The 26,420-nt window shown below is 32.0% G+C and overlaps 1 protein-coding gene across 4 annotated transcripts in view; it reads right to left on the bottom strand.

Moving 5' to 3' along the window:
* Positions 1–26,420, bottom strand: part of LOC129218574 (fragile X messenger ribonucleoprotein 1 homolog) — an 83,056-nt gene that overhangs the window by 15,384 nt on the left and 41,252 nt on the right. For 2 of the 4 annotated variants that reach the window (XM_054853206.1, XM_054853870.1), the window contains exons 9-11: positions 26,304–26,382; positions 18,760–18,863; positions 2,625–2,768 (exon numbers count right to left, since the gene is read on the bottom strand). In XM_054853206.1, the coding sequence (XP_054709181.1) occupies positions 2,625–2,768; positions 18,760–18,863; positions 26,304–26,382 (327 nt within the window). The remainder of the gene's footprint in view (positions 1–2,624; positions 2,769–18,759; positions 18,864–26,303; positions 26,383–26,420) is intronic. The other 2 variants (XM_054854545.1, XM_054855272.1) reach the window with 1 other exon arrangement.

Here is a 26,420-nt window from a genome sequence, read left to right as displayed (position 1 = left end):
GATTACACAATATGCGAGCGAATTGTGCAAGCAGATTAACTGCAACAGATTAGGTTACACGAAAAATGCATAGGGTAGAGGCATTTTTAAGACTGATCTAGTCGGTAGTTCACGCACCTTAGTATCAAAGTTCGTGATTTTTTGGATTTTTTTTTTTTTAAATCAAAAAAGATCAGATTCTTTTTTTTTTTTTTGTTCAAAGATTGGTAGATATTAATTACTTTACATTTATAAACATAATATATATCATACAATAGATAAATACATTCAACTTACTTTTAAAATTAAGTTCTCTAACTATTCAATAATATTTTTAAAATTAATAAATACGTTATAATGCTTAGATAAGATGCGATTTTGTTTTATGCTTTGCTTAAAGATAAGGTTTCCATTATCATATAGGTTTTTAGTGTAAAATAATATGTTGAACACTTACTTTTCTGAACTATATTAGTCATGAAGAAAAACTCAAAATTTTTATTTTGTTCTAAACTAATTTTGGAGTAAAAGCAATAGAGTGAAAATCTGTTACACACACAGAAAGAGGGATCTATGTAGTTTTGCCTATAGAAGTTGAGATAGTATAATGCCGTGTAGTTAAATTTAGAGCAGTACATCCTAAAAATGCAGAATTAATTTATAAAAACAAAATCAACTAATTTTAATTAATGTTTTTGTTAAAAAAAATCACTTAATTCAAATCAATTGATTTAAATCAATGATTTAAAAAAAAAGTCACTTGATTTAAATCATGATTTTAATCACAATTTAAATCAAGCTGATTTAAATCAACAAACCCTGCTTAGTATCGATCTAAAAATCAGTAAGGCTGATCTGAAAATCAGGAAGTAGAGATTGACTGGAGGGTCCCGGGATCGCTCCTAGCCGGTTGAAAGTTTACTCATTGTCTTACTTAATGGTGACTGGGGGACATTAAATATGTTCGTGGTCACTAAACCCTCCAAGTGAAATGATACTGTTGGGGGTGCTGGACCAGAGACAGCCCAGTTTCTGAACTGGATCAAAAAATCAGAGCTATCTCCTGTGTCCCATCCAACTGGTTAAATCACTTAGGTACGAGGGACCCTGGAGTGAAAAGTAAAAAGAAAAAGTGGTAGAGATTTAAAGCAATGAGTAATGCAGATTTCAAAATCAGGTTTCTACTAGTCAGGTTTCTGTGACCTTGAAAGGTTTGATATCATTGGAAAAAGGAGGAAAAGAAAGAAATGGAAATGACAAACAATAAATTTTACACTTGTTGAATTAAAATGGGTGCATTTGTCTACCTTCAGTTTGTCATTGATAAAAAAAACAAAGAAAGAAAGTGGGTGCCAATATTCCGTCCCTCGGATAAGCCACTCGCAGATAATCAATTTACTTACATGTAAATGTATTAACAAAAACTTACTTAGCATGATTAGTCTTAGTGTGTGTACTGCTATAGTAAACTTTAGGAATAACGTGAACTTAAAGGTTAACTAAGTCTTTTAATAGCCCTTATGTAAACAAACGGCATACATTTTGTTATTCAAATGCAAACCATTTTTTTTTTAATTTCACTTGTTTGTAATTTTTGCAAAAAAATATATTGTTCACATGTTTATAATTGTTTACAGCAGAGGTTCCCAAATTTCAGACTTCCGCGGACCCCTTCTCGAAAAATTACAAAGTTCGGGGATCATATTTTTAAGAATTTTTGAATAAAATGTGACTTAGCAAAAAATGATATTTTTCAGATTCTATTTATTTAAAAATGGGTTTTCTTCTTGGTGATGGTAAGGTAAGAGGCAAGTAAACATGACTAAGCTTGAAATGAGATGGCATGAACTTGTAGATTGATAAGCCATGTTTAGTACACTTGATAGTACAAAGACAGTTAAAACACTTTCCTTTCATTATTTTGCCACTTTCAAAATCTAATTTCATAAGGCGTACTTTAAGGAAATAAGTTGTTTGAGAACAAGGTGGCCAGACAGGACAATTAGAATGGGATAAAAGGGGTTTTAGGGAATCATTTTAGGTATTAATTTTACAGAATTTCATTTTTTTACATCCTACTTTTCAACTTTAGTGGTAAAGACTAGATACCGTGGGTCAGCAGTAGCCAAAATTATTCAGTTACCATTTACACAGAATGTACCACAAATGCTGTAAAATAACAAAGTAGAGAAATAATACAATTATTACTAGAACTGGAGTTATTGCATCATAAAAATAGTACTTAGAAGAAAAATATGAGATTCAAGCGATAAAGAAAGCAAAGGGAACAACAAGAATGCAGCCAAAAAATAAGATCAACAAAAACTTTGTTGCACTTTAGAAGGAGGGAATAGTTAAAAGAATCAATCAAAAAATATTTTTAACATAATGGCCCAAGCATTAATTATACACAATGAGAAAGAAATTCAGAACAGAACATAAAAGAAATGAAATTCAACTGTCATCAAGTAGCAAGCTCAGGCTAAATAAAATGGAAATACTCAACAAATGTAAGAGATGCCAAAAAAATAAAGTTAATAAAACCAGGCAAAATAATAATGAATCCACATCTCCTACATTTTCCTTAAAGATCACAAAATATCCTAAAAGGCACTGGAGGACACTGATATTCGACCATCACTTACGCTGAACGTTCTTTCTGTAACAGTGCCTTCCACCAAATGGCTAGACGTTCTGTCAGTCATGCTGGAATGAGATGTAGATTTCCTATGAACTTGCATATCCAAAGTTCCTTTACCTGTTCTATGCTGCGGTGGACCTCGGCCCTCCTGCACAAGACAGGAGGAAACAGAACATTTATTAACCCTGCACTCTTCAAGAACAATAGAAATAAGACTGCCAATTCAATGAACTCAAACTTTCCCACAGAAACAATATTCATATATTTTACAAAATGCATTTTAAAGTTCCTGAAAATTGGAAAATTATATAGCAAAATCTAGACAAACACCTGTTCAGTCATTTGGCTAAATATCAAAGTTACGTTATAGTGAAGAAAACATTCAAAGAATTCAATAAAATGAAAACAATCTAAACATAGCAAAAAGCATTTTATCATACAACTAAAGATCACCTAATTTCATGAATTTTCTTTTAAAGGAATGTTAAGCTGAACTGAAGTGAAAGTTGGCTTTGGGGAACATATTTACTTCTTGACGATCACAATACCATTTTTTTAATGATCAAATAAATGACTTTCACACAATTCTCAAGATTTAATTTAAATATTTGTTCAATCAAATCATTAAATTGTCTTCTAAAACTCAAATTAAAATTTTTAATGTGTTTTAGAAATAAAAATTATACAAAAGAATTTCAAAATATTTAGAACCTCGGTCAGGCTTTTATCAAAGAGTATTATTAAAATCATACCGTGAAATTATCAAACACACATTGTAGAACTAGTAAAAATTACTTCAAGAAAAAAATTATAACTATTGAAGAACTAATATGTCAAAAGTAAACTACTACTCCATAGGATATATGGACTAACTATTATGGTATAATGCTACAGTCACGCGCTTGGGAAACTCAATGTGTAAAAAAAAGTATAGCATTTTGAGAATAAATATGTATATCAAAGCTTATAAATTCAATTTATTGCATGTAACATATAATCATGTTCAGTTTTCCAAAAGCTTTTATTCTTTTTCCATGTTACTTTTTAATTACAAATAAAAAAAAAAGCCAAAAATAATTACAAGACAAAACATTTGCTGATATTGTTAACAACGTGATCAGATTTCAGTCACACTATGTGACATAATTGTCCAAATTTTTAGAAATGCTGAAAATAATCCTTGCATTGGAGCAACTAAGACTTTCCAGATGTTTTTAAGAAAAAAAAGTACAGTATAACATTAAATATTAACTTTTTAATGTATAGAATTTTTTGCTTATTCACCAGCCAAGCATCTCACTAATTTAAACCCGAACAATATTCACATTGCTTGCAATCACTGGATGCAGTGGTGCCTCAAACTTAAATGTTTGGGAGGGCGGAAATTATCAATTTGCGGAAAGGAACTCCAAAAATTGCCTAATCCCATCAGACAAAATTTACCAAAAAACGACATTTTGGGAGGTCACACAGGATGGCGACAGGAATTATTTATTTTACTTTTTTTTTTGAACAGATAATTGGCGGAAAATGCGTAGGAAATTAATGTACTTAATTTTGTAAAGCAAAAAAATTTTTTTTTTCTTCATAAAATCAATTTTCCCTGATTTTTTGTTATTTTTTCAAAATTCCTTGATATTTCCCTGACTTTTCCCGGATTAATAAATTTCCCTGACTTTTCCCTGAACTCCCTGATTTCCCTGATCTGTCGCCATCCTGTCACAGTGACCTCCTATCCGGAAACTCCCGACTAGATGCAATAGCCAGCACTGGAAATTTGGCATTAAGCATGAATTATTGACAGCTTGTACATAACTATATAATATTTCTTCATACTGAAATAGGGCTCAAAATTAACAGCGGTCTGCTGCTATACTTTTTTTTTTTTAAACTGTTGAGATTAAAGTTTTGCACCTTTATTTACCATGTTTAGGTTTTCTTTGCATTAAAAAATAGATTAAGAAATTTTTAAAGCATCATAACAGTTTTTTCTATTACATTGCCTTTTTTTCAGAGCAAAAATAAAAAATTTCATTGTCTTTTACCAATATTGGTGGATAGAAAGAGGCTTGTTTCCCTTTTTCCCCCAGTCCCTCAGACATGTCTATTGAAAACTGTTAATAGATAGACTCCATTTGTCTTTTTTTTTAAACTTTTATCTATTTTCTTAAATTTCCCATTATTTTAAACCAAGTTATACTGGACCACTAAATGAGTGTATGAACCAGTGAAATTTTATAGTTATTGATACAATGGACCAATGACTTTTTCTAAATTTCTACCCCTGGTTAAAAAAATAAATCTTAGACCTAGTTAAATAATACCTCTTTTCCAAAGTTTTTTTTTTTCTTTATAAATTCCCCATCAATAATTTGGTTTCATGACTGACCACAAACAAAAACCAAGTTCATGAAATAAAAATGAAACTTAAGCAAGCAGTGCTTTTTTTTTTTTAATAATACTTAAGAATGTAATTTGTTCATTGGGCAATATTGATTTTTCTTGAATGTTTCTTCAGCTGCTTCTATTTTGAGACCACACATCAGATCAAACCTATAGTGTGGTTCTGATAAAACCACACTATAGGTTTTATCAGAACCACACGATAGGTTTGATTCTTGGCCTTGGACGTCTTCATATATGTTTGGGTTTAAATAGGCAAAATTCTTAGACTGGCACAATGCAAATAACTCTCAGCAATACAAAGTCGCAGTTTGAAAAAAGTAGGGGCTTTCCTCAGTCCTATTTTAATAAATGATATCACTTAAGTTTTAGTCAATCCGAAGTCAACTTATTAGAGCTAGACAATAATTAAACAATGGAGATGCTAAAATGTTGATTAATACAACATACTTCACGTACACATTCAGGCATGAGATTGCCGAAAAGGAAAAAAAGAGGAAATTCCAGGGTTCATACTCAATTTCAGAAATAAAATGAAGGAGTCTTGGAGGAGTTTTGAAGGAGTAAAATGAGATTTTGAAGGAGTACTAATGCGCTGTTCCTGAATGATGTTGCTCTTTTATTCATCACGGCTTTGCATATAGTAGTAGAAAATTAAAAGGTCATTTGGTTCGCCTGTATAGTAACAAATAATGGATGATGAATTTCTCACCAATTTTCTGTGTTAATTTGCTTGCTCATTATGGTAATTTGATCGCCCGTTATGGTAATTTGCTCATCCATATTATAGTAATTTGCTTGCCCATGTTATGATAATTAGCTCGATAAAATGCTCTTAAAATGGGAATAGGAAAAAAAATCGAATTTTCGAAAAATCGCTTCGAGATGCTCACCAGTATGTTATGAACACATTTTGTGCCAAATTTCAGGAAAATCGGCCAAACGGTCTAGGCTCTATGCGTGCAACAGACAGAGATCCACACTTTCAGCTTTATTATTAAAAAAAATATTTGACCCCCTTCCCCTTTGTCACAAAGTGTCACACTTCACCTTAACACTCCTCTTGTCACATGTCATAAAATATTGTTACAAAAACTGTGTAAGGTCACTTTTTGGTCTCTACCTCTTCCCCTGGTCACAATTTAATGAACCTGTCTCCGCCTCAAGGCATTACATCACTTGTGGATGTGGATGACCCTTTTTACAATATCATAACTGCGATTTACTACACAATTGTTTTTTTAACACAATCACTTAATATAGTAAATCTACTTATGTATTTTTAAATATTTAAATAATAATTAAACAGATTTTTGCTGCTGAAAGTGAGAGCAAAGCAATAATCATAAAACTTGAAAAAACAACCAAGCACCATTTAAGCACGTTTTACTTCACTTATGAAATGTCTTAGTCTTCTAATAAAATTTTCACCTTCAACTTTTACGACTTCTATGCTCAATTTGTAAATCACATCTTTATGAAAAAAATAAATAAACGAAATTACTACGGCAAAATTGTAATTATACCTTTGCCCTTGTGACGATGTTAAGTTGTCGATTGAAGTATTTTAAATCACTGTCAGAGGAAAATTATGTACTCTTGAAATAAAAAAGAAGGAGTTTTGAAGGAGTTAAAACCAAAATGAAGGAGTTTGAAGGGCCCTTCAGAAAAATTTCCTGAATGAAGGAGTATTGGAGGAGTTTTGAAGGAGTTTACGAACCCTGAATTCAAGCAAAACAGAAAATAGGGAAATTTTAAAAAGTGCATAAAAATAGCTCAGGTCTCAAGTTCAAATCTGTTCGATATTTTTATAGGAGATCAAATTTGCAATAGAATTCCATGTATTTTAGAACCAAATATATGCTTAGAGGTTTCTGTGGAGGGTGAAAAATAAATAATAAATTGTTTTTTGTAATTATCTATCTTCAGGGGCCAATCCAGGATTTTTTTTCTCGCTACCTATTTTTGTGAAAGTATTGCATCATTCTATTTTTGTGAAAGTTTTTTTTTATCAGCATTGTTTTTTGTTTTTGTTTTTGAAATTTTAGAGGCATCCTAATTTTTGTAAAAGAGAAGTAGAACAAGTGAAATTTTAGTTCGAAAAGTGTAAATGTCATCTAGTATTATTTTTAACAGGTTTCGTTTTTTGGGGAGGGGGGGTGCTAAAAACCTAAGAAGTACGAAAAATATCACTGTAATTTCAGCTTAATGGGCTATGTACTGTGTACAATATAGGAAATTATGAGAAAAACGGTTTCTCAAAACAGATGTTGAAAGATTGCGATGATATTGCATAAATACACTTTGGCGAGAAACAGCTAAAAATGAGTTAAAATACCACAAAAAGGTTGTTATTTAAGCGATTGTTCATATAAACCTACTTAGAATTTTATGTTATAAGTAAATTTTGTTTTAAACAGAGAAAAAAATTTTATATTTTAAAATGCAAATTTTTGTGAAATTTTCGATGTTTTTGTGAAGCCACTGATTTTCTTACTTGATTTTTGTGAAAGTACCGATTTCAAAAAAAGATTTTTGTGAAGGTACCCAAAAACGGTAGCAAAATCAGCCTGTATTGGGCCCTGCTTTTCTTATTTTTATACCTAACTCTTCCAAAAATATTTACTTAATTTCATATGGGAGGTTATAGCAAGTAGAAATGTGGATGTTTAAGGAAAGAGAAAACTTCATTGCTAAAAGCATAGTTTTGTTGGCATTTAAGCAGGAAAAATGTTTTTTTTTTTTTTTTCATTTTGGTGCCAGAATTCAAGAGTTTGAATTTGGCAACTTGCGGCGCAGACTTTCCACCTGAGAATATATATATTTTTTTTAATCATAACCAGATCTAAATTTTACTTTCAGTTGAAAGATATTAAATTGTTATCTTACTACCTTTTTGTGTGTACGATTTATAAAATTATCAGAAAAAATGAAACTCAGTAACAGATGCTTAAAAAGTTGTGATAAAATTCCATAAGCACATTAGGACGAAAAACAAACAAAAAACTACTACAGAAAAGTCATATAAACGGGTAGAAGTGATCAACTTGTCACATATAGGACATTTTCCACGAAAAATATAGGACACATTTTGTGAAGAATTTTGCTACGAAAAAAGGAATAATACATATCGTATATTATTTAGTTATTCTTATTAATGATTTTGTTTTTAAAAAAAAACTCAAACAAAATTATAACTTACATCTGAAATGACTTTCCTGCAGTTGGAAGAATAATTTTTGAAAAAACTGTACTTTATAGAGTAAATAACTAAACAAAATTAAAGATAGTTTTATTTTTTCTTCCTCACTCATGACCTAAGTACTAATTCTACAGTTATTTGAGTTTATATATAAACTGAACCCTTTACCACTTATATTAAGAGCAAACAGAGCTTGAGTAAGATCCTTCTGATGTTTTTCAGAGTTTTCGTTATGCTTGAAAGTTTTAGCATGCTGCCTCAATTGCAAAAATCCACTATTGCTTATGGGCACAGAACAGTTGCAAAAATGGCAAAAAGCAATAAAATCACCTTTTCCTTTAGTGCACCATGTACCAAAACTTGTACAATTAATGTCCTCCTGGTGCAAACAATCCACACGAAATTTTGTTAAGCGATGCAAATTCACCATTATAATTCCACTTATTACAACAAACTACATTTTAACATCATAAGGAACTAACATTCCACGATCCCAAAATTCCACAATAAGAAAAGATTACAAAAAGAAGATTAAGAACATTCCGATCAGAAAATGCACTGAACACAAAAATATACAAACCAAAATGAAAACCCTGAAGGAAAACAAAACAAACGCAAAACTTTAAAACCAACTTTAGACTTAGTTCTCGAAACTCCACCACTATAGAGTGACGTCACATTGCTGTAGCCGTGTTTTGAGTTGAAATCATAACAGCCCAAACCCCGACAAGCTAGAATCTCGACTGCTCGATATCTCAACAAGCCAGAATCCTGACGTCGTCAAAATTTCGACAAGCTAGATAGTAGAGGGGCTATGGTAGAAAAAATAGCCGGAAACTGCATTTTGTGATAAAATCATGAAACTTGGCATGCATGTAGACAATGTACTAACAAACATTTTTGGAAGGGGAGGCAATTCAAAATCCCCCCCCCCCCCCAAAACTCCCTGGCAGTCATTTTTGGTCAAAAATCAAAAACTACTTTTCTTTTTTATTTTTTGAAAAATATCCACTGTATCTTCTTTTGGGAGTTCTATTATGCTTACTAAAGTGTAAAAAGTCATCAAAATATCTCTAAACCTCCTAATTTTAAAGTTAATTTTAAAAAGTTGATTTTTTTTGAACAAAACTTTAGCTAATCAAAGTCTTTAACATTTCTTGGGGGGGTCGTTTGAGAAATGTTTTTATATGCATTTTAAAGCACTGTGTTAAGGAAAATCAATTCATTTACAGTAGAACCCAATAATCCGAACCCTAGAAATCCGAAACATCAGAAAATCCAAACCTATGTTTTAAAGTTTACTATTAAAAATTGATTACAAAATTAAGAATAAAACTAGAAATTAAAAATTATAAACTAAGCTAGTAATTTTTCAAAACTGGAAACAAGCATTTGAATTGTTGTTTAAGAATAAATACAGCACTTTGATTAGTTAAAAAGAAATCAATTTTCATTATCAGTGAAAAAAAAAAAAAACTTCAAACACTTGGAAAAGAAGTACGCAATTTTTTGGAAGTTTCACTCACATTCTGCAGTTTTATCAGTCATATGTGCACTTGAAATAAGGGGGAGGGGGCACGGACGTTGTTTTTACAGAACTCCAATCTTTACTATTATTAAACGCTTTAAAACAAGTTTCAAGTGTTTTCTCATTAGACGATTTGAGGCGTTTGTTCTATGTTTTAAACGATGTAAGAGGAAGAAATATTTAATTACTACAATAAGAAGTTTAGTGCTATGTTAATAAAGGCAGCAATATTTTTACTATTAATAAAATTGTTATTTATTGAAATATAATTCACTGTTACAAAAATTACAACTAAATTGCACTACAAATCGGATTAAGTGATGCATACAACGATTATATAAAAGGCAATTTAAAATGTTTGAATTTACAAGTAATTTACACAAGTACATAACATTTTCCATTGCAGCATTTACACATAGGTGTTTAGATAAGTCCATTTTTGAAGCACCCACAAGTTATTTCAGAGCAGTTTTTTTTACACTAACATAACGTAAATTCGCTTTCAGCAAGAACTTGAAACTTCGGGCAAACTCAAACAAATAAGAACGCGCTTTTCAACAGTTACTGTAAAAACCCAATCATAAATTAAAGTTAAGGCTAAATTTTTAGACATACTGCCCCACTGATGTCCACCTTGATAAGCACTAAATAACTTGCCTTAGGGCTTCAGCTGTGGGTGATGGTAAGTTATTCATTGAGCATTGTTATCTGGTGGAAAAAGTTTCCAGCTTCATTTACGGACGGCAAGTTACATGCAGATGAGTAGTAGCAAAGATTAAGGAATCGCTAAGATATTTGAAAATTTTAATTAGGTGTGCATTTTTTTGGGTTAAGATATATATATGAAAATACACTAATAACATCAGGATAGTCTTTTCATCATTTCCACATCGTCACTTTCTTCCGACCTGCAAGAAAAGTGGTAACCATGAGAGTTCCTCTGAGAATGAGTGGAATTCTCTTAGAACAACTGATTTTTGCTGACCGAATTTGTACGCTAAGTCTTGGACTAGTATAAGTCGAAAGTGTTTTCCAGCTCCAAAATCTTCTTTATCCCCTTTTTATACAGCTGATGGAAGCATCGTTGTCAACAGTTCCAACGATTATGCTCATGTGTCCTCTTATTGCAGCATGCAAAACATGAACGAAGATCCAGAAATTAGTTTCCTCGTGATTTTATGGCACTAGAGATGTCTTATTCGATGAAAATCACCGTCACATCATTGAGAGCAAATATAAGATCATATAGCTAGTGCAATCATGGAAAACAATTCTGTCTTATCTACGTTTCGTAGAAACTGAACCAGTTCTTAGAAAGCAAACCATGTTCTCTAAAATGATATCTTTCTCTTATTCCTCTTATGTCTTACTTATTGTATCCTAAAAAGAATGCAGATACTCCACCGAAAAATTTTCTGTCCTAGGTCGTTTTATATGAACGATGAAAGATCCATCATAGACAATGGCGTCACAATGTATCTCCATTGCACTTATTTTAAAATTAGCATTCATCATTTGCATCTTCATCATCCCATCTTAACTCGTTCTCTTCTTCTTTGAGTTGTTTTCATCAGTAGGAATACTATAATTTAACTCATTGAGAGGAATATTATTGACCAGACTTATTTCCCGTTCAAAGAGCTCCAGTTATTGAAATCGATGGAGGGTGAGGTTGATTTTCATAGAGGAGAAATTCAACTTGGTTGAAATTTATGGTATTGCAAATAATGAAAAGCTTTGAAAACGAATCTGTATCAGATTTTAATCTTTTCAGTAAAAGAGCAGACTTACTGATTTTTCTGGAAAAATGAAAAGCTAAAAAGTTATTGTTTTTCTACCCGTGAACATAAAGTGACTTTCGAGTCACAACTCTTTTCTTCATAAATTTGTTGCACTGTTTTTTTTCCTCAACTTGCCCAATCTTTATCAGTTGCTCCACATATTCTTCGTCTACTGCTACATTCGTCTCCAATGAGAACAATTCTCTCGATGACTCTAAAAATGGATTCTCATGTTTAGCTATTTCTCTTCAAGACCTTTCTTGTAAACATGCTTTGGAAACTTAATATTTCTTCATTGCGCATATACAACGTTTCTTTAAATCAGTAAAGGTAACTTTTTCAAACTGTGTAATTAAATCGATAATTTGAAGACCAGCCAACTCCCATCTTCTTAACGCAGTTGGATCTGTGAAAGACCAATAGCCCCACCTTCTCCTTTCACTATTGCATTGTTTTGCTAAGCATGGTCCGATCCAATTACAGAAAACACGTTCATTGTCTTTTTTACAACAAACGCTCCTTTTTCAAAGGCTTTGTGTACGTCTGGAAGGTTTGTGGGTTAAAGAAAAAGATCTTGAACAAAACCTGGTAACCATCCAGTATAGTTACCAAAGTATATGTATAGCTTATAGCAATAAAAGGAAAAAAAAACACACACACAAACAAAATCAACTTATTCAAGGTATCAGTAAAGATACTAAAATTGGTTGAACTCTATGATATAATAAACTTGAATTTTAAAAGCACCAGCTTTAATACGGTGCTCCAAAACTTGAATTTGTTTTTATATATAGTGTTTTTTTTTTTTTTTTATAAAATGAGAAAAAGCTTACTGATGATTAATTGGGTGACGAAGAATTAACAACAGCAACAATAGTAATAATAATAAATTTAAAATTCAACTTTAAATTTCTTTCTATTAGAATTATGTTATTAGAATAGTAATGAAATGGATTTCTCCCTTTTTTCTTCAAGTTCTTATTCTATCATACCCTTCGCAAATAGTTTCAATTATGCGTGCTCTATCATTTAACACGAGGGGTATCATGACCGGATAATTGGACAGTTCGGGCAATTAGAGTTCAGATAACTGGAACCTACTTTGATATAACACTAATGTAATGTATCTTCAAATTCAGAAACCTGTAATTCTGTTATGGGGGGGGGATCACTTCAGGGAACTCACAATTTAAAAATATCGATTTAAAAAAAAAAACACTTTTTGTGAAGTTATTTTTGAAATTAGACTTTTTTGGAGTTTTAAAATAGTAAAAAATGTAATAAACATCCATGGAATGACACAACCAATGATTTAAAAAATTATAATAACGAAAATTTAAAAAGAATCGCCGTTATTGGTTTTGGACCAAAAATGGCTGCCAGGGGGGGGGGAATTCGGTATGCCTCCCCTTCCTAAAATTTTTATTTATACAATGTCTACAAGCATGCCGAGTTTCATAATTTTATCACAATTTGCAGTTTCTTCCCCCGTAGCCCCCCCCCCCCCCCCGACTAAGAATCCTGATAGGGCCAATATCCAGACAAAATCTAAATACTCAATTTTGCTTAATAAGACTAAATACTAGCCACCTTCGACTGGTTGCCTCGTCCTCAAGACAGACATATATGCTGTTTTTAGTACAAGTTTACTTATTATTATGTTCACTTCTATTATACATATTACACATATATACACATACACATATTGCATGTATAGTTTACATATTACATATTACTATTTTTTTGACCACTCTATTTCAAAACCAAATTCAATATGAGTTCAAATGACATTTGGTACAAACAAGGAACCACATGTGATTTGGTGCTGAATGGTATTTAGTTCCAGTTTCTCCAAGAGGGTGGAGCCGGGACCGCCACGAATCATAGAGAAAGGGTTTTTCCCCCTTCTCTCTAAGATTTGCGGCGGTCCCGGTGGAGCGCGACATTTTCTACATATGTCATGCGGGACTGCTATATCTCAAGAAGTGATCGACGGATTTAGAAAAAGGGCAGAGCTCAGATGATAATTCCATTTTGGTGAAAATAGCTTCAGGAGGGCAGAGCAGTCGAATGTTTTTCTCATTACTTATGACTGTGATGTCTCAAGAAGTAATGCAAGGATTCAGACAAAATTTGGTCTGCAGATCTTGTGAAACACAAGGTGCTGATTTTTTTTTTTTTTTTTTTTTTGTTAATCCTCTGAAAGAGATGGGGCAGGTATTCTTTCTCGTTTACTATGACTGCTCAAGAAGTACTATGATATCTACTATGACATCTCAAGAAGTAAGGCAAGGCTTCAGACAAAATTTAGCGTACAAGTGCAAATTTATTTAAACAGGCACTATTTCTGTTTTAAGTTTTTTTTTTTAACATTTTGGGAGTCATAATTAGCATAATTAAATAAACAATGGAAAATTAATTAAATTTAGAATTTTGCTTAGTTTGCCTCAAGTTCTGCCTAGCGAGAAAAATAAAGAGAATTTGAGCAAGCTTTAAAAAAAATCTAAACTTGCAAAGTATTTTTCCTTTATTTCTTTGTAGAACTGTAAATACCAGGGACATTAAATAAACACTGCATTAGCATTCTTTTGCAATTTTTTGTAGTGAAAACTTACTAGTTGAGGGGCTGCTATGTCTCATTGGGATTTTTGCAGGGTTGCGGAGTCAGAGGAAAAATGACTGACTATAGTAATTTTAGAGCCTTCAATTCCAACTCTTTTACCCCAAAACCAGTCTGACTCCGCCAGCACTGGTAGAGTTGCAGACTTTGAGGGAAAATGAGACTCTGACTCTTGAAATTTTAAACCTTCGACTCCCGACTCCAACTCAACCCCAAAATCAGCCCGACTCCGATTTTTACAACCCTAGATATTGGACAGCCGGGATTTTAGTCTGTCGGGATTTCGACTTGTCGGGATTTTGGTTTGTCGGGATTTCGACCATGTCGGGATTCTGGCTTGTCGAGATTTTGCTGTAAGGATTTTGGCTTGTCAGTATTAAGTCCGGATACCACTGTAGCCAATGTGAGAAGATGCCTGTTGCAGGATTTAGTCAGTTGCATTTTTTAATTTGAAATTCATTTGGGCACGTGCTTTCAGTGAAAAATCAGATGTCAGAAAGTTTATTTACCGTTCTTTTTGAAAGATATATAGGGTAAAAAACAGGAATGTAGGAAATATAGGACATTTTCAAAAAATATAGGATATATAGGACTACTTTGACCCTTGTATAAATCAGTTCAATATCTTATTTTGTCAACAAACTTCCTTTTGTGCAGAGCAATAAATTTTCAATTTTAAAATGCAGAATTTTATGGAAGTGCAAACTATTTTTTTTTTCGAGAATTTGTAGATTTTATTACATTATTTTTGCGGAAGTACCAATTTTACTATAGAATTTCTGTAAAAATACAGGAAAATGGCAGTAAAATCAGCCTGTACTTCTGAATTGATTCCATTTCTGTAAAAGACAATACTAGTATTTGGCTACCACACTCATGAAAATTTTTAAAATTTAGATTATATTAAAATAGAATTTAAAAAAAAGCTATGAAATTAAAAAGTAGAGATTACACGAAACAACTACAAATAAAAGACAAAAAGCTATCAATTTAAAGGAGACATAACGGTAATCTTACTACTATTATAAATGAGGAAGTTTGTCTGTATGTGTGGATGTTTGTTACTCTTTCACGCAAAAACTACTGAATGGATTTCGATGAACAGGGTGGCGACAGGAACTGTGAAAAAAAGTTCCCTGACTTTTCCCTGATTTCCCTGATTAAGTTCACCAAATTTCCCTGATTTACGTTACCAATGATAATGGTTTTCTTTCTTTGGGCTACTTGAAATCCATTGTATGTTTGTATCAAATGTAGTATTTTAAAAGTTTTAAGTTGTTGAATTAAAGATATATTTTTAAAAGATGCTACTTTTTTAATAAAATAGTTAAAAAAAACACATCAAGTCAAAATTTTTTGGGGAAAAAACCTACAAAATAGTATATTAAATTTTTCTATACGGAAATAATATAGAAAATTAAAATAAAAAAAAACTTTACTTCCAGAAACCACTTAGCATAAGAATTTTAAGAAGAATAGAAGTAATGTAGTTATTCTTATATAACTAATTGACATATTTATGCAAAAAAGATGAAACCATTTGACATCCATTCATAGGGAGCTTTTCTCTAATCAAGAACACAAGTTTTAATGAATGAATACAGCATTTGAACAATAAAAAAAATAAAGATATTTACTTAAGTACACAAGTTAACTCTATTTCAAATGATTTCAGTATGTAACGAAAAAAATCTTAGATTGCTTTTGTAACAAACAACTTTGAAATAAAAGGAAAAAGAAAAAAAGCAATTAAGTAATTTCAAAATATATAAAAGAAGAATACAACTTGGTTATAAAATAAAAGTATCATTTAAGACTGAAGAAAAGAAAACCTTTATGATCTGTGGTGACTGCAAATAGTATAACGGCAAAAAAAAAAGTTTTTTTGATTGAAAGTTCAATTTTAGCAATTAAATTAAAAACACAATGCAATAATTTTTAAGCTTTTGTAGTATTAATTCAAAAACCAAAGATTTCTTCTTGAAATTGCGATTACAGTATGCTAATTACTTCGAGACAATGGAATAAAGGCAAAGGAGCTAAGGCATTAATGAAGGCTTCCTCTTTGCCTGTAGGGTTGTTTATTTTACGTAGCATTGAAAGCGTGAAAGGAAATTTCAAGCTAGGTAAAATAAACAACCTAACAGACACAGAAGCAATCTTTGGAAGTTCATCCTGTGGTTAATAAGTCAGATTCAATATTTTGACGTTGAGGAAAAAAGATGCGCAAATATGCGGCAGTGTATAATTGCACCTCATTAATTTTACTTTTTTTTTTGAACAGATAATTGGCGGAAAATGCATAGGGAATTAGAGAACTTAATTTTGTAAAGCAAAAAAAAATTTTTTTCTTGATAAAATCAATTTTCCCTGATTTTTTGTTATTTTTTCAAAATTCCCTGATATTTCCCCGACTTTTCCCTGATTAATAAAGTTCCGATTTTTCCCTGATCTCCCTGATTTCCCTGACCTGTCGCCACCCTGATGAAACTTTGCAATAATATAGCTTATGCATCAGAATAACACATAGTGTAGTTTTCGTCCCATTATGGGGGGCAAAACCCCCTTAGGGAGGCAATAAAACCCAATTTTTGTATAAATTCTCTAATATGAGGATGAAAAAATACTTGCACATATTAACATTATATGTGCATCGAAAGCTCTGATTTTTCTGCTGAAGATGGCACCTGTTCCAAATTTCTAAGTATAATAAAAAATGAGTTATGAGCTTTTTAGTTCCATGTTCGAAGGCCTTCCTCAACACAATATAGTATTTAGGATATCATCTCAACTCCCTGTCGATAGCGACAATTGTTGGATTGTTGACTATTTTTGCTTTTCATCTGATTGTTCAAGGCTTTTCTCAAGTTAAATTTTAAAGTAAGATTTTTTGCACAAGATAGGCAAATAATACATGGATTTGGCTGATTATTTTCCAGTTTTATGCAACTCTGAGGCAATTAATGTTTTTCTTAAATTTAATTTACTTGTGTTGACTGGGTGCTTGATCGACCAGCAGGAATCTCGCCAAACTTTTTTTGCAGAATCATTTCAATGGCTAAGGCATGTGGCAATTTTTTCAATTGTCGCTGTCTTTGAAGCTAAAAACTACGCGAGAAGTTATTTGAAAACGCTGATATCACCATTCCAGTAGAGACTTTAGGGAATGTTTTTCTTTCTGAAATGAGAAGTTTTCTGTACTATTTTCCTCATTTAAATGGGAACTTAAAAAAGAAAAAAAACTGTTGTGCTTACTCTGATTTTAATGCTATTTTCACTCTGAAAGTTTTTGGTATTTTAATCAGGACTTTCATCATCTTTTGATATATTAAAGGGCGGAGGCTATTTTAAATGTCGGTGAAACTGGGGAGAAACCAGTTTTTTGTAACTATCTGACCTTTCCCTGTGTTGACCATTAACTTGAATTGATTGAAAAAAAAAATTATATCAACATGAGCGAAGCCGCGGGTAAAAGCTAGTTCTCTATAAAGGTGCTATTTCATGTCCCAGGTTCATGGCAACATCAGCAAAGCATTTTGCATTTCTTTTTTTATTATCACTTGTTTATCACATTCTAAAGAAAAAATAACAGACAGTTAATAATGCTAAACAATATGTATTTATGTGGAAGATGAATATTAGAACTAAAGTGTCTTCACCATCCACTATCCCAAGTCTGAATTTCTGTCTTTAATAGTGTGCCAAGACACCTCAAAAAAAAAAAATATTCGTGGATTTGTTGGAGTTGGTCTGTTTTCCCATTGACTTTGCAGCCCTGGTTTTTAGGTGTGACTAATTTCTGTTTGGGTTGAGGAACAGATATGTTGCTCTTTCCCCCCCCCCCCCCCCCCAAGATTTATGTCTCAAATTTATATGTGCAAAACATCTTTTCAACATCAGCCTTGTTGTGGAACAAAATTAACAATTTATACACTACATAGAAATGAAATGAATTGCGGAAAATGATTAAAGAGCAAGCAAAAATCAAGAAAAAAAAGGAAAATGGCAAAAAAGCAGAGAATCGTGGATTTGAAAAAGAACCTCATGCCTGTATATTTTAATTAAAAAACTATAGTGAGTTTTGTCAGTTCAATTGCTGAAAGTCAATAAAATTTATTTGATAAATGTATTGATTTAGCATTCTCTCTGCAGAAAATATCTGCATTTTTTCACACATGTTTGAGCTATTAAAAATATTAATAACAATTCATTTGGAGACAAGTTAACTTTGTTTCAGAACACTCTACTTGCAAATATATATATATATATATATATATATATATATATATATATATATATATATATATATATATATATATATATATATATATATATATATATATATATATATATATATATATATATATAATAAATAACAATATTCACCATCAGAAAAAATCTGCATTTGTTGTCATTCTTTTTAAAGTGACAAATATTAAGTATATCTCCAAAACTCAGGAATTTCAAGCATCCAAAAATGTTTTTCTACTTTTGAAACTTACTCTCAATGAGTAGTTATCACATTATCAAGAACTCAAATCTGTAGAATTCATTTCCAAATACACAAGCATATTTTTTCAAATTTCAGAAAAGTAAATCACTTACCTCTTCCCTAGGAGTATCGTTATCTCCTTCAATTTTAACTCTAACTACACCAGACTTATCAACAATTTCTTGGATTATTCTTCCATTTTTTCCAATTACTTTACCTAAAGACAATAGTATTTCTTTAATAAAAAATTTCAGCAACAAGACACAAAATTTATGTAAGCAACAGAATTTTATAAAAAGTGTTAAAACATTTTAATATAACATATTTCAGCAGTAATTTTTGAAAAACTGATTATTCTCTGCCCATTGCTTTATTTTTCGACTGTCAAAGGAATACAAGGCACTTTTCTCTTTAGCTCGAACTCTAGATCAAAACTCACACATCGAAAACTGAACAAAAAAAAAGCCCCTAAAATTCAAGATGGCTGCCCCTACTTCCGGCAGAACAGCAGAAACATTTCTCTATTCATAATTATGCATTTTTTACATTACAAAACAAAACTTACTAAACAAAATACATTTTGTTTTGTTTAAAAACCACAGATGGAGGTAGAAATTTGCAGACTATAACTTATCAAAGAGCTAAACCAGTGGTTCCCAACCTTTTTTGGCCCATCGCCCCTTTTGGTAGTTAAATTACACCTATTGCTCCCAACATTCTTCCCTTAAAAACACAAATTAGATGGCGCTGATTTTAATGAAGATTAATGTTACTGAACGCCTAATTTTAGTTTAAAGCTTCAAAAAGTGCATGATAAAGCAATAATTAGCTTTAAAACTGAATTTTTTATTCCCCTTAACCTTTTCTCCCCCCCCCCCCCCCCAAAAAAGAAAAAACATAATTTGAAGTGCTTTAATCAACCAACGTCATTTACATACTTAGCAAAAACAAGAATACTACATTTTTCAGTAACACGCTTTGTTTTTAAATTGAAACCGGAAAAAATTGAAAACTTTAACTGTTAAGATTTGTTCTTTTTTAACTTTTTAATGGCTGCCTTGTGCTTGATGGAACTCCATTAAAGCTTTGATGTCTGGGTTTATATTAGTGAGATTTAATCTGAGGTCCCCTTAGAGGCAGATGTCCAATCTATTTCTTTGCTTCGTGAAAAGCTGCATTACAGCGCTAAATCCTCTTTCAACTAGATATGTTGAGGGGAATGAGATGAGGAGCTGTTCACCTTTTTTCCTTATGGCAAGTTCGTAACTGTTTTTTGAAAGTAATTTTTGATTCACAATCAAATTTCAAATCCATAAACTCAAATCCATAAGTCTGCAAAGAGTTTTCCAGTTCATCCACATCTTCAAAACTAAATGGGTCTAAAATCCAGTCAGAAATTTGTAAGTTGATCAAATCTGCAAACCTTGATTCCATGTTCTTTTTTAACTGATCAAGGTGATCAATAAAAATTAACATTTTTTCTTCAGGAAGTTCATCATCCACGATTTAACTTTTTTTTAGTTGGAACTTTTTTTAGTTGGTTGCTGAAATTATGCTTTTGGCCTTGATGAGGTTCATCTTGTTTCCTTGGAGCTTAATGTTGACTTCGTTCATTTTTTCAAAATATCTGTGAGATACGCAAGTTCCAATTTGCGCTGTTTCAAATTCTCACTTAAAGCAAGATCATGCAAGTCGAGAAACTCAGCTACCGAGTGGAATAATTTAAAGAAAGGGTGCGTACAGTTTCCTTTGGAAAGCCATCTCACAGACGCATGTAAAAGCAAGCATTCAAATTTTTCATCATTTTCATGGCGAAGTTCTCGAAACTGGCAATCATTGAGAGAATTAGCTTTGATCTTGTTAATACCAGTAATGACTACTTGTAAGGTTTCATGTAAAACACCGCTCAATTTTTTTGCAGCCAAATGTTGACGATGGAACACAATGGATGGTAATCACTTCTGGCACTTCTTTTTTAAGGGGTGCAAGAAACCCAATATGACGACCCGCCATGGCAGGGGCATCATCTGCTGCGCAAGAACTTACATTTGTCAATGGAATTTCTTTCTCTTCAAAACAATCCTTCACCACTTTAAAAATTGACTATCCCTTTGTATCAGTAATCAAAGTTCTGGCCTCAATTATCTCTTCCAGCTCATTAATAAACCTCATGTAAGCTAATAAAATAGCTCTGTTATCTGTCACAGTTGATTCATCAATCTGTAGTGCAAATTTCTTTATTTCAAAATATTTATGAGTTTGCACTCAACATCAGCAGCCATTTCATCTATTCTCCAGGAAACTGTGTTGTTACTCAGGGGGAGAGATTGACTTATCTTTTTACTGGAGCCCTCACCAAGCAAAATTTCAACTTTTTTTTGGCAGCCGGTAGAATAAGAGATTCGCCAATCGTATGAGGCTTGCCAAATTTTGCTATCAAAAGAGACACTAAGCAAGAAGCCCTTGGTCAAGAACTGTTGCTTGTCTTTTTAAGTAATTCACCCACCTTTAGCCGTTTATCCGCTTTTGTTTTGAGGTCTTGAAAATAACTAAGAGGTTTATTTACTTTGTCACCATGTACTCCTGACAAATGCTCTTTCATTTGCGAGGGCTTCATCGCTAGAAAATATTTTATCGCACAAAAGACAATGCGGAAACTGCACGTTTTGTGGTGACGTGAGAAAACCAAATTTTAAATACTCTGCTGAATACTGATGGCACTCCTTTTTCGAATTCATATTGAACTTCCACACTACGAAATATGCACCATTAAACAGAAATTCACTAAATTAAATCAAACAATAGAAACTACGTAAGGAGGTTTATGCACTGATTGCAAGATTCTGAATGACAACTGATAAGTAAATGCAAAAATCCATTTCTACACAAATCCATCCCCTTTTCAGGCGTTAAATATATGCTGGCACCAACGGTCAGACAGTGCTTACAAGATTTTTTTTTCTCCCTCGTGAAAATGCCAATAAAATAAAAGATTTTTATTTTTCACTTTTGGGATTTTTTTTATCCGAACAGATTTGATTGAGCTGTAAATTATACATGCCTTATTTTCTGGGAACGATTTTCTTTGATTTGACGTGCCATATGCTTGGTTCGGTGTTACACAACACAGGTATTCTGAAAGATATTTCTGAATTGTGTATCGATTTGTTTTAATAAATATAGTTTTTGAAAGGTCAAGAATTTCCCATTCCCAGGTATCCGAATACCGGTCGCCCCCTAGAAGAGTTCGATCGTTCCTTTGGGGGCGATTGAAGCCAGGTTGGGAATCACTGAGCTAAACAAAGTTATCCATTTGAAATACAGCATGACTTCGATTCAACAATTTCCTCAATTTAATGATACATTTCACTGGTACGAATTTGACTGCATTTAATGTCCATGTTCCTCAATTTAACGATTACTTTTCCCTGTCCCTTGACAACCGTTAAATTGCGGTTACGCTGTAATAAATGATAGTACAAAACAGTGTTTGAAACACAAGCTTAAAAAAAATCCAGAAAAATCTCTTTTTAGTTGATTTCAAGAAATATTCTAGGATACACAGCCCCTTCAACTTATATTAAATAATAACAGTGAAACAAAATATTGTATTTTAGCGCTCTTATTTCAAAAAAAAAAAAATCACTATTTGAGGAAAATAACACTGCTCTATGTTACTTTTATTCTTTATTTCCACAGTTGATTTCTTTTTTCTTTTTATACAGAAAAGTGGAAAGATGTTTATTTTGATTGCTAAAAAATGTCTGGGAAATAGACTCATGTGGATATGGGATTTTATATTGTAGTTCATTTTTGTTAAACTCAGATGCATCTGCAGTTCATGGATGTTAGATGTGGCTAAAATTATAATCAGGCCAATTTTAATCTCATTACAGTCAAACCCCGACCTATGCGAGGGATGCGTTCCAAGACCCCTAGCGTAAGTCGAATTTTTGCATTGTGGAAAGGAGTGAGTAAAATTTTTTTATAAACATACATAGTTATTTTAGACACTAGTTAACACCACATCAAATTGTTTTAAACCATTCCTTAATTATACATTACCGTTTCTTACATTAAGAACTGAATTTTTATTTGTATTTCTAAAAAAGCTGTTTTAATCAACATAAAATCCTGTTACCATGCACAAAATCAGGGATCAACAGGAAAGAGAGACATAAAATAAACTAGTATGGTACGTACAGTATGTAGTAATAATAAAAGAATAGACTATAATAACACTGTACAGTAGATTCAGTAATGATATTTGTAACTTTAAAAAAATAAGATGTTGATTTATGCAGCGTGATCAAATCGTTATTCTAATATATTTTAAAATACAGTTGCTTTGCTAGTTCTCTTACAACGTTTCTATCTATAGCAACACCCTTCTTCCTAGTTTCTTTAATTCTCAAAACAAGAACATCCTCCCTTTTCTAAATTTTTTCATTTTGCTTCGACTCTACTTGGCGAATATTTACGGATTTTCTTTTTTGGACTTTTAATTGTACATATGGAAGATTCACTCTCACAAATTGTCATCTTACCTTCAATGCATGTTTTAGTTATTCAAGCACATCGAGAATGTTTAGCTTTTCTTTAATTAATTGAAACTTTTATCTTTTTTGTTTTCAAGAACTTTAGATGGAACAGTGCTTTTAGGTGTCATTATATTTCATCAGCTTTTGCATTTAGAATTAAAAAACTATAGTAAATACGGAGTAGTTATTTGCAAACACTAACAAAGTGATGTTCAGACTAGTACGGTGTGGAAACTTCCGCTGCCAGTGATGTTAACGGGATGAAGGTCCATTCACGAAAAAAATATTTTTAGTAGCCAAAAACAAAGCTGATACTTTCACAGTGTAATTCCCTTCTGAAAATTTTCGTCTAGAGGGCAAACAATTTATGTTAAGTCTAAAATTATTTACTGGTGAAAATATCGTGTTATAGCCATTTCACGAAAGTCGAATCACGTTGTAGCGGGAGTCAACTGTATATATAAAAAATAAATTAACTGATTTATACATTTAACTTGAACAGTTTCATTTGCTAGTTTCAAGCATTACTTAAATATATTTAAATTTCAAAAAAAAATTTCAATTAAAAAAAATCCAATTTTAATCAAAAAAAAAAAAACAATTTTTTTTTTTAATCCTGATTTCTATCAACCCCGCTGTCAAACACAGTCCATTCCCCTTGCAGAGGTTGACAACTGATCCGTGAGATTGCTGTAAAGTTAAAAGCAAAAGCTACTGGAATCATCAAAGGAGCACTAAATTAGTGCTGCAAAATGTATGCAACAAAGTGTTCAAGGAATTAGTATCGGTGCTCAAAAAACATTTTGAAATATGTTCCCAAATGTGTTAAAAATTGTGCTGAATCAAAAAAGTGTTCTGAAAAGTCTTCCATTCTTTTCTTATGGGAACAATCTTGGAAATTTTTGTAGCTTGCTCTGTTGCATTTAGTTGTCAAGTTAAATGATTGAGAGAAAAGGTAACCACGTTAAAAGATTATACATTTGTATGAAAAATACCCTAAATAAGCTATTGATGTGAGCAAGAAATGCTTCTTTTAGCAACTAGCCATCCTGGAAAGAATTTTTCTATGCAAATATCAAAGGTTTTTTTGTTTTTTTTTTGCACAGCAATTAACACATTTAGATCTTAACAGAAGCCTTACAAAAACTGCCTGTTGAGCGGACAGTTTCAATTGTACCTATGATAGATTCTCGGTATTATAAGTAGCACAAATTTTCACGAAAAGATGTACAACGTTGTGTTCATATTTTTAGCGAAACCACCCTTTCCTTGAAATGCAACAAAGAAAGAATACCAAAAGACCCTACAGCAGTAAAACCACTAAAAAAGGGGGATCAAGTACATTACGCAAATTACAATACTTAGCAAATTCTTAGAAAGCAAAATAAAATCTGTGATTTAAAAAAAGCTGTAGAATACCAACTGACTTGGGAAGGTAATTGGCGGTATCTGCTAATTTTTCATCTTTATTTTATTTTATTTTTTTAATTCTTTTTATTTATTTATTTATTTGTTACGTACTTTAGTTTTATTGTACAAACTTGTGTGTGAAGTTTACACAGAAAATAAAGCATGAAAAGCAAGTCAAATTCCAACATTTTTATCTCAAAACATCATTTTTATAGATACTGCAGTATACCTTCAAATGGCAGTTAAAGTAACAAACCTCTAAAACTGAGGCCAGAAAAAAAAAAAAAAAACTCAACTTTTTTTCAAAACCAGTAACAATGACATTCCAGTTCTATTACATGATTTTTTTATTTAAACTATGACTTCCATTATCCTTCGCGATAAATTTGTGACATTTCCCACGAATTTCGATCTCTCTTCTGTAAAAAAATTGCAACCCTAATCATCATGGCTATATATAAAACAAAGAGCCTAAGCCTAATCTCTCCCCCTTTTTGGGTACAATACATACACCCTAATGGCCAGTTTACACTCTTATTATTGCTCTAAGGCAGCAGTTCCCAACCTTTTTGGTTTTGCGAACCCCTTCCAAAATCTGTACGAGTTTGGCGAACCCCTTGTGTACTAAGTAATAAGTGACAAGCCCCCCCCCCCCCACACACACACAAACCACACAATAAAATTTAGGATATTTTTTTTAGATTGAGAAACAAAAATAATAATTTCAAAAAATAGAAGCACAACCTTTGCTATTACTACAAGCTAAAATGATAGCCAAAAGAATGGCTACAAAACAAATTAAACAGAACAAACCCAGTGATAATTCTTTAAGTTTCAGCCGACTTTGAAAAAAAAAATTCTTAATGGGATGGTTGAGGAACAAAGAAGTTCAAAGTTCGGCTCAAATGCTTTGTCTGACAGTTTCAGTCTTACATTCGGTTCAGCATTTAATTTCCTTCCGATTTGTTTTTGCTTTGTACTCAAAATTATTTCTCCCATAGAAACTTTGTCCAAAAAGGGTAGTAAAATTAACAATGTTTTTTTTTCCTTTCGGACACAACAGTACATTTATTTATAACGCAAAATCAGGCAATTAAAAAAAGACCTTTAAAATACCTTTTAGAGAAAACTTTTCAGATTAACAAAATGGTCTTTGATCTTCCAATAAAATTAGAAACTTCCCTAAAATTACTTCTCCTTAAAAAGGGCTATCTAATTTTCTGATCAAACTGAGAAAACTGAAACATTCATATGTTTTCCTCTAAATACATTGCGTTCAAAAGTTGAACTTTTTCGGCACGGGTTTAATTCTATCATGCTGAATGAAAACGGAAAACACCATTGCCTTGTAAAGACAGACTTAGATCTTTTAATTTACAAAATAGAATGTTAGCATGAGTGCTAACATTTGTATCCAAAGAGTATCCAATGGGCAAGAGACAAATGAATAAATGAAGAACGAAAAACACTTGAATTTGAGACTTCATCTCAAACACACACACAAACATGTTAAAACTCCACCATTACAATATTATTTATGTGAACCCCCTTTGTACCTCTCATGAACCCCCAGGGGTTCGCAAATCACCGGTTGGGAACCGATGCTCTAAGGCCATTAGTTAAATGTGCTACTATATTTTTTAACTAGACATGTTTACCCAATTCATTAATTCAGCTTAAATTGCTATAAAGAAGAAAATACATACCAACTAACATTCGAGGCACTTGAACAGATTCTTCTGCATACTCTAACATACTCCTAGCTTTTTTGACTGCCTCTTGAGACTAAAGGTATGAAACAGAAAACCAATTAAGAAAATTTT

The sequence above is a fragment of the Uloborus diversus genome, chromosome 1 (assembly GCF_026930045.1).
Source record: "Uloborus diversus isolate 005 chromosome 1, Udiv.v.3.1, whole genome shotgun sequence".
NCBI lineage: Eukaryota > Metazoa > Arthropoda > Arachnida > Araneae > Uloboridae > Uloborus > Uloborus diversus.
This window is presented reverse-complemented; position numbering and strand designations above follow the sequence as displayed.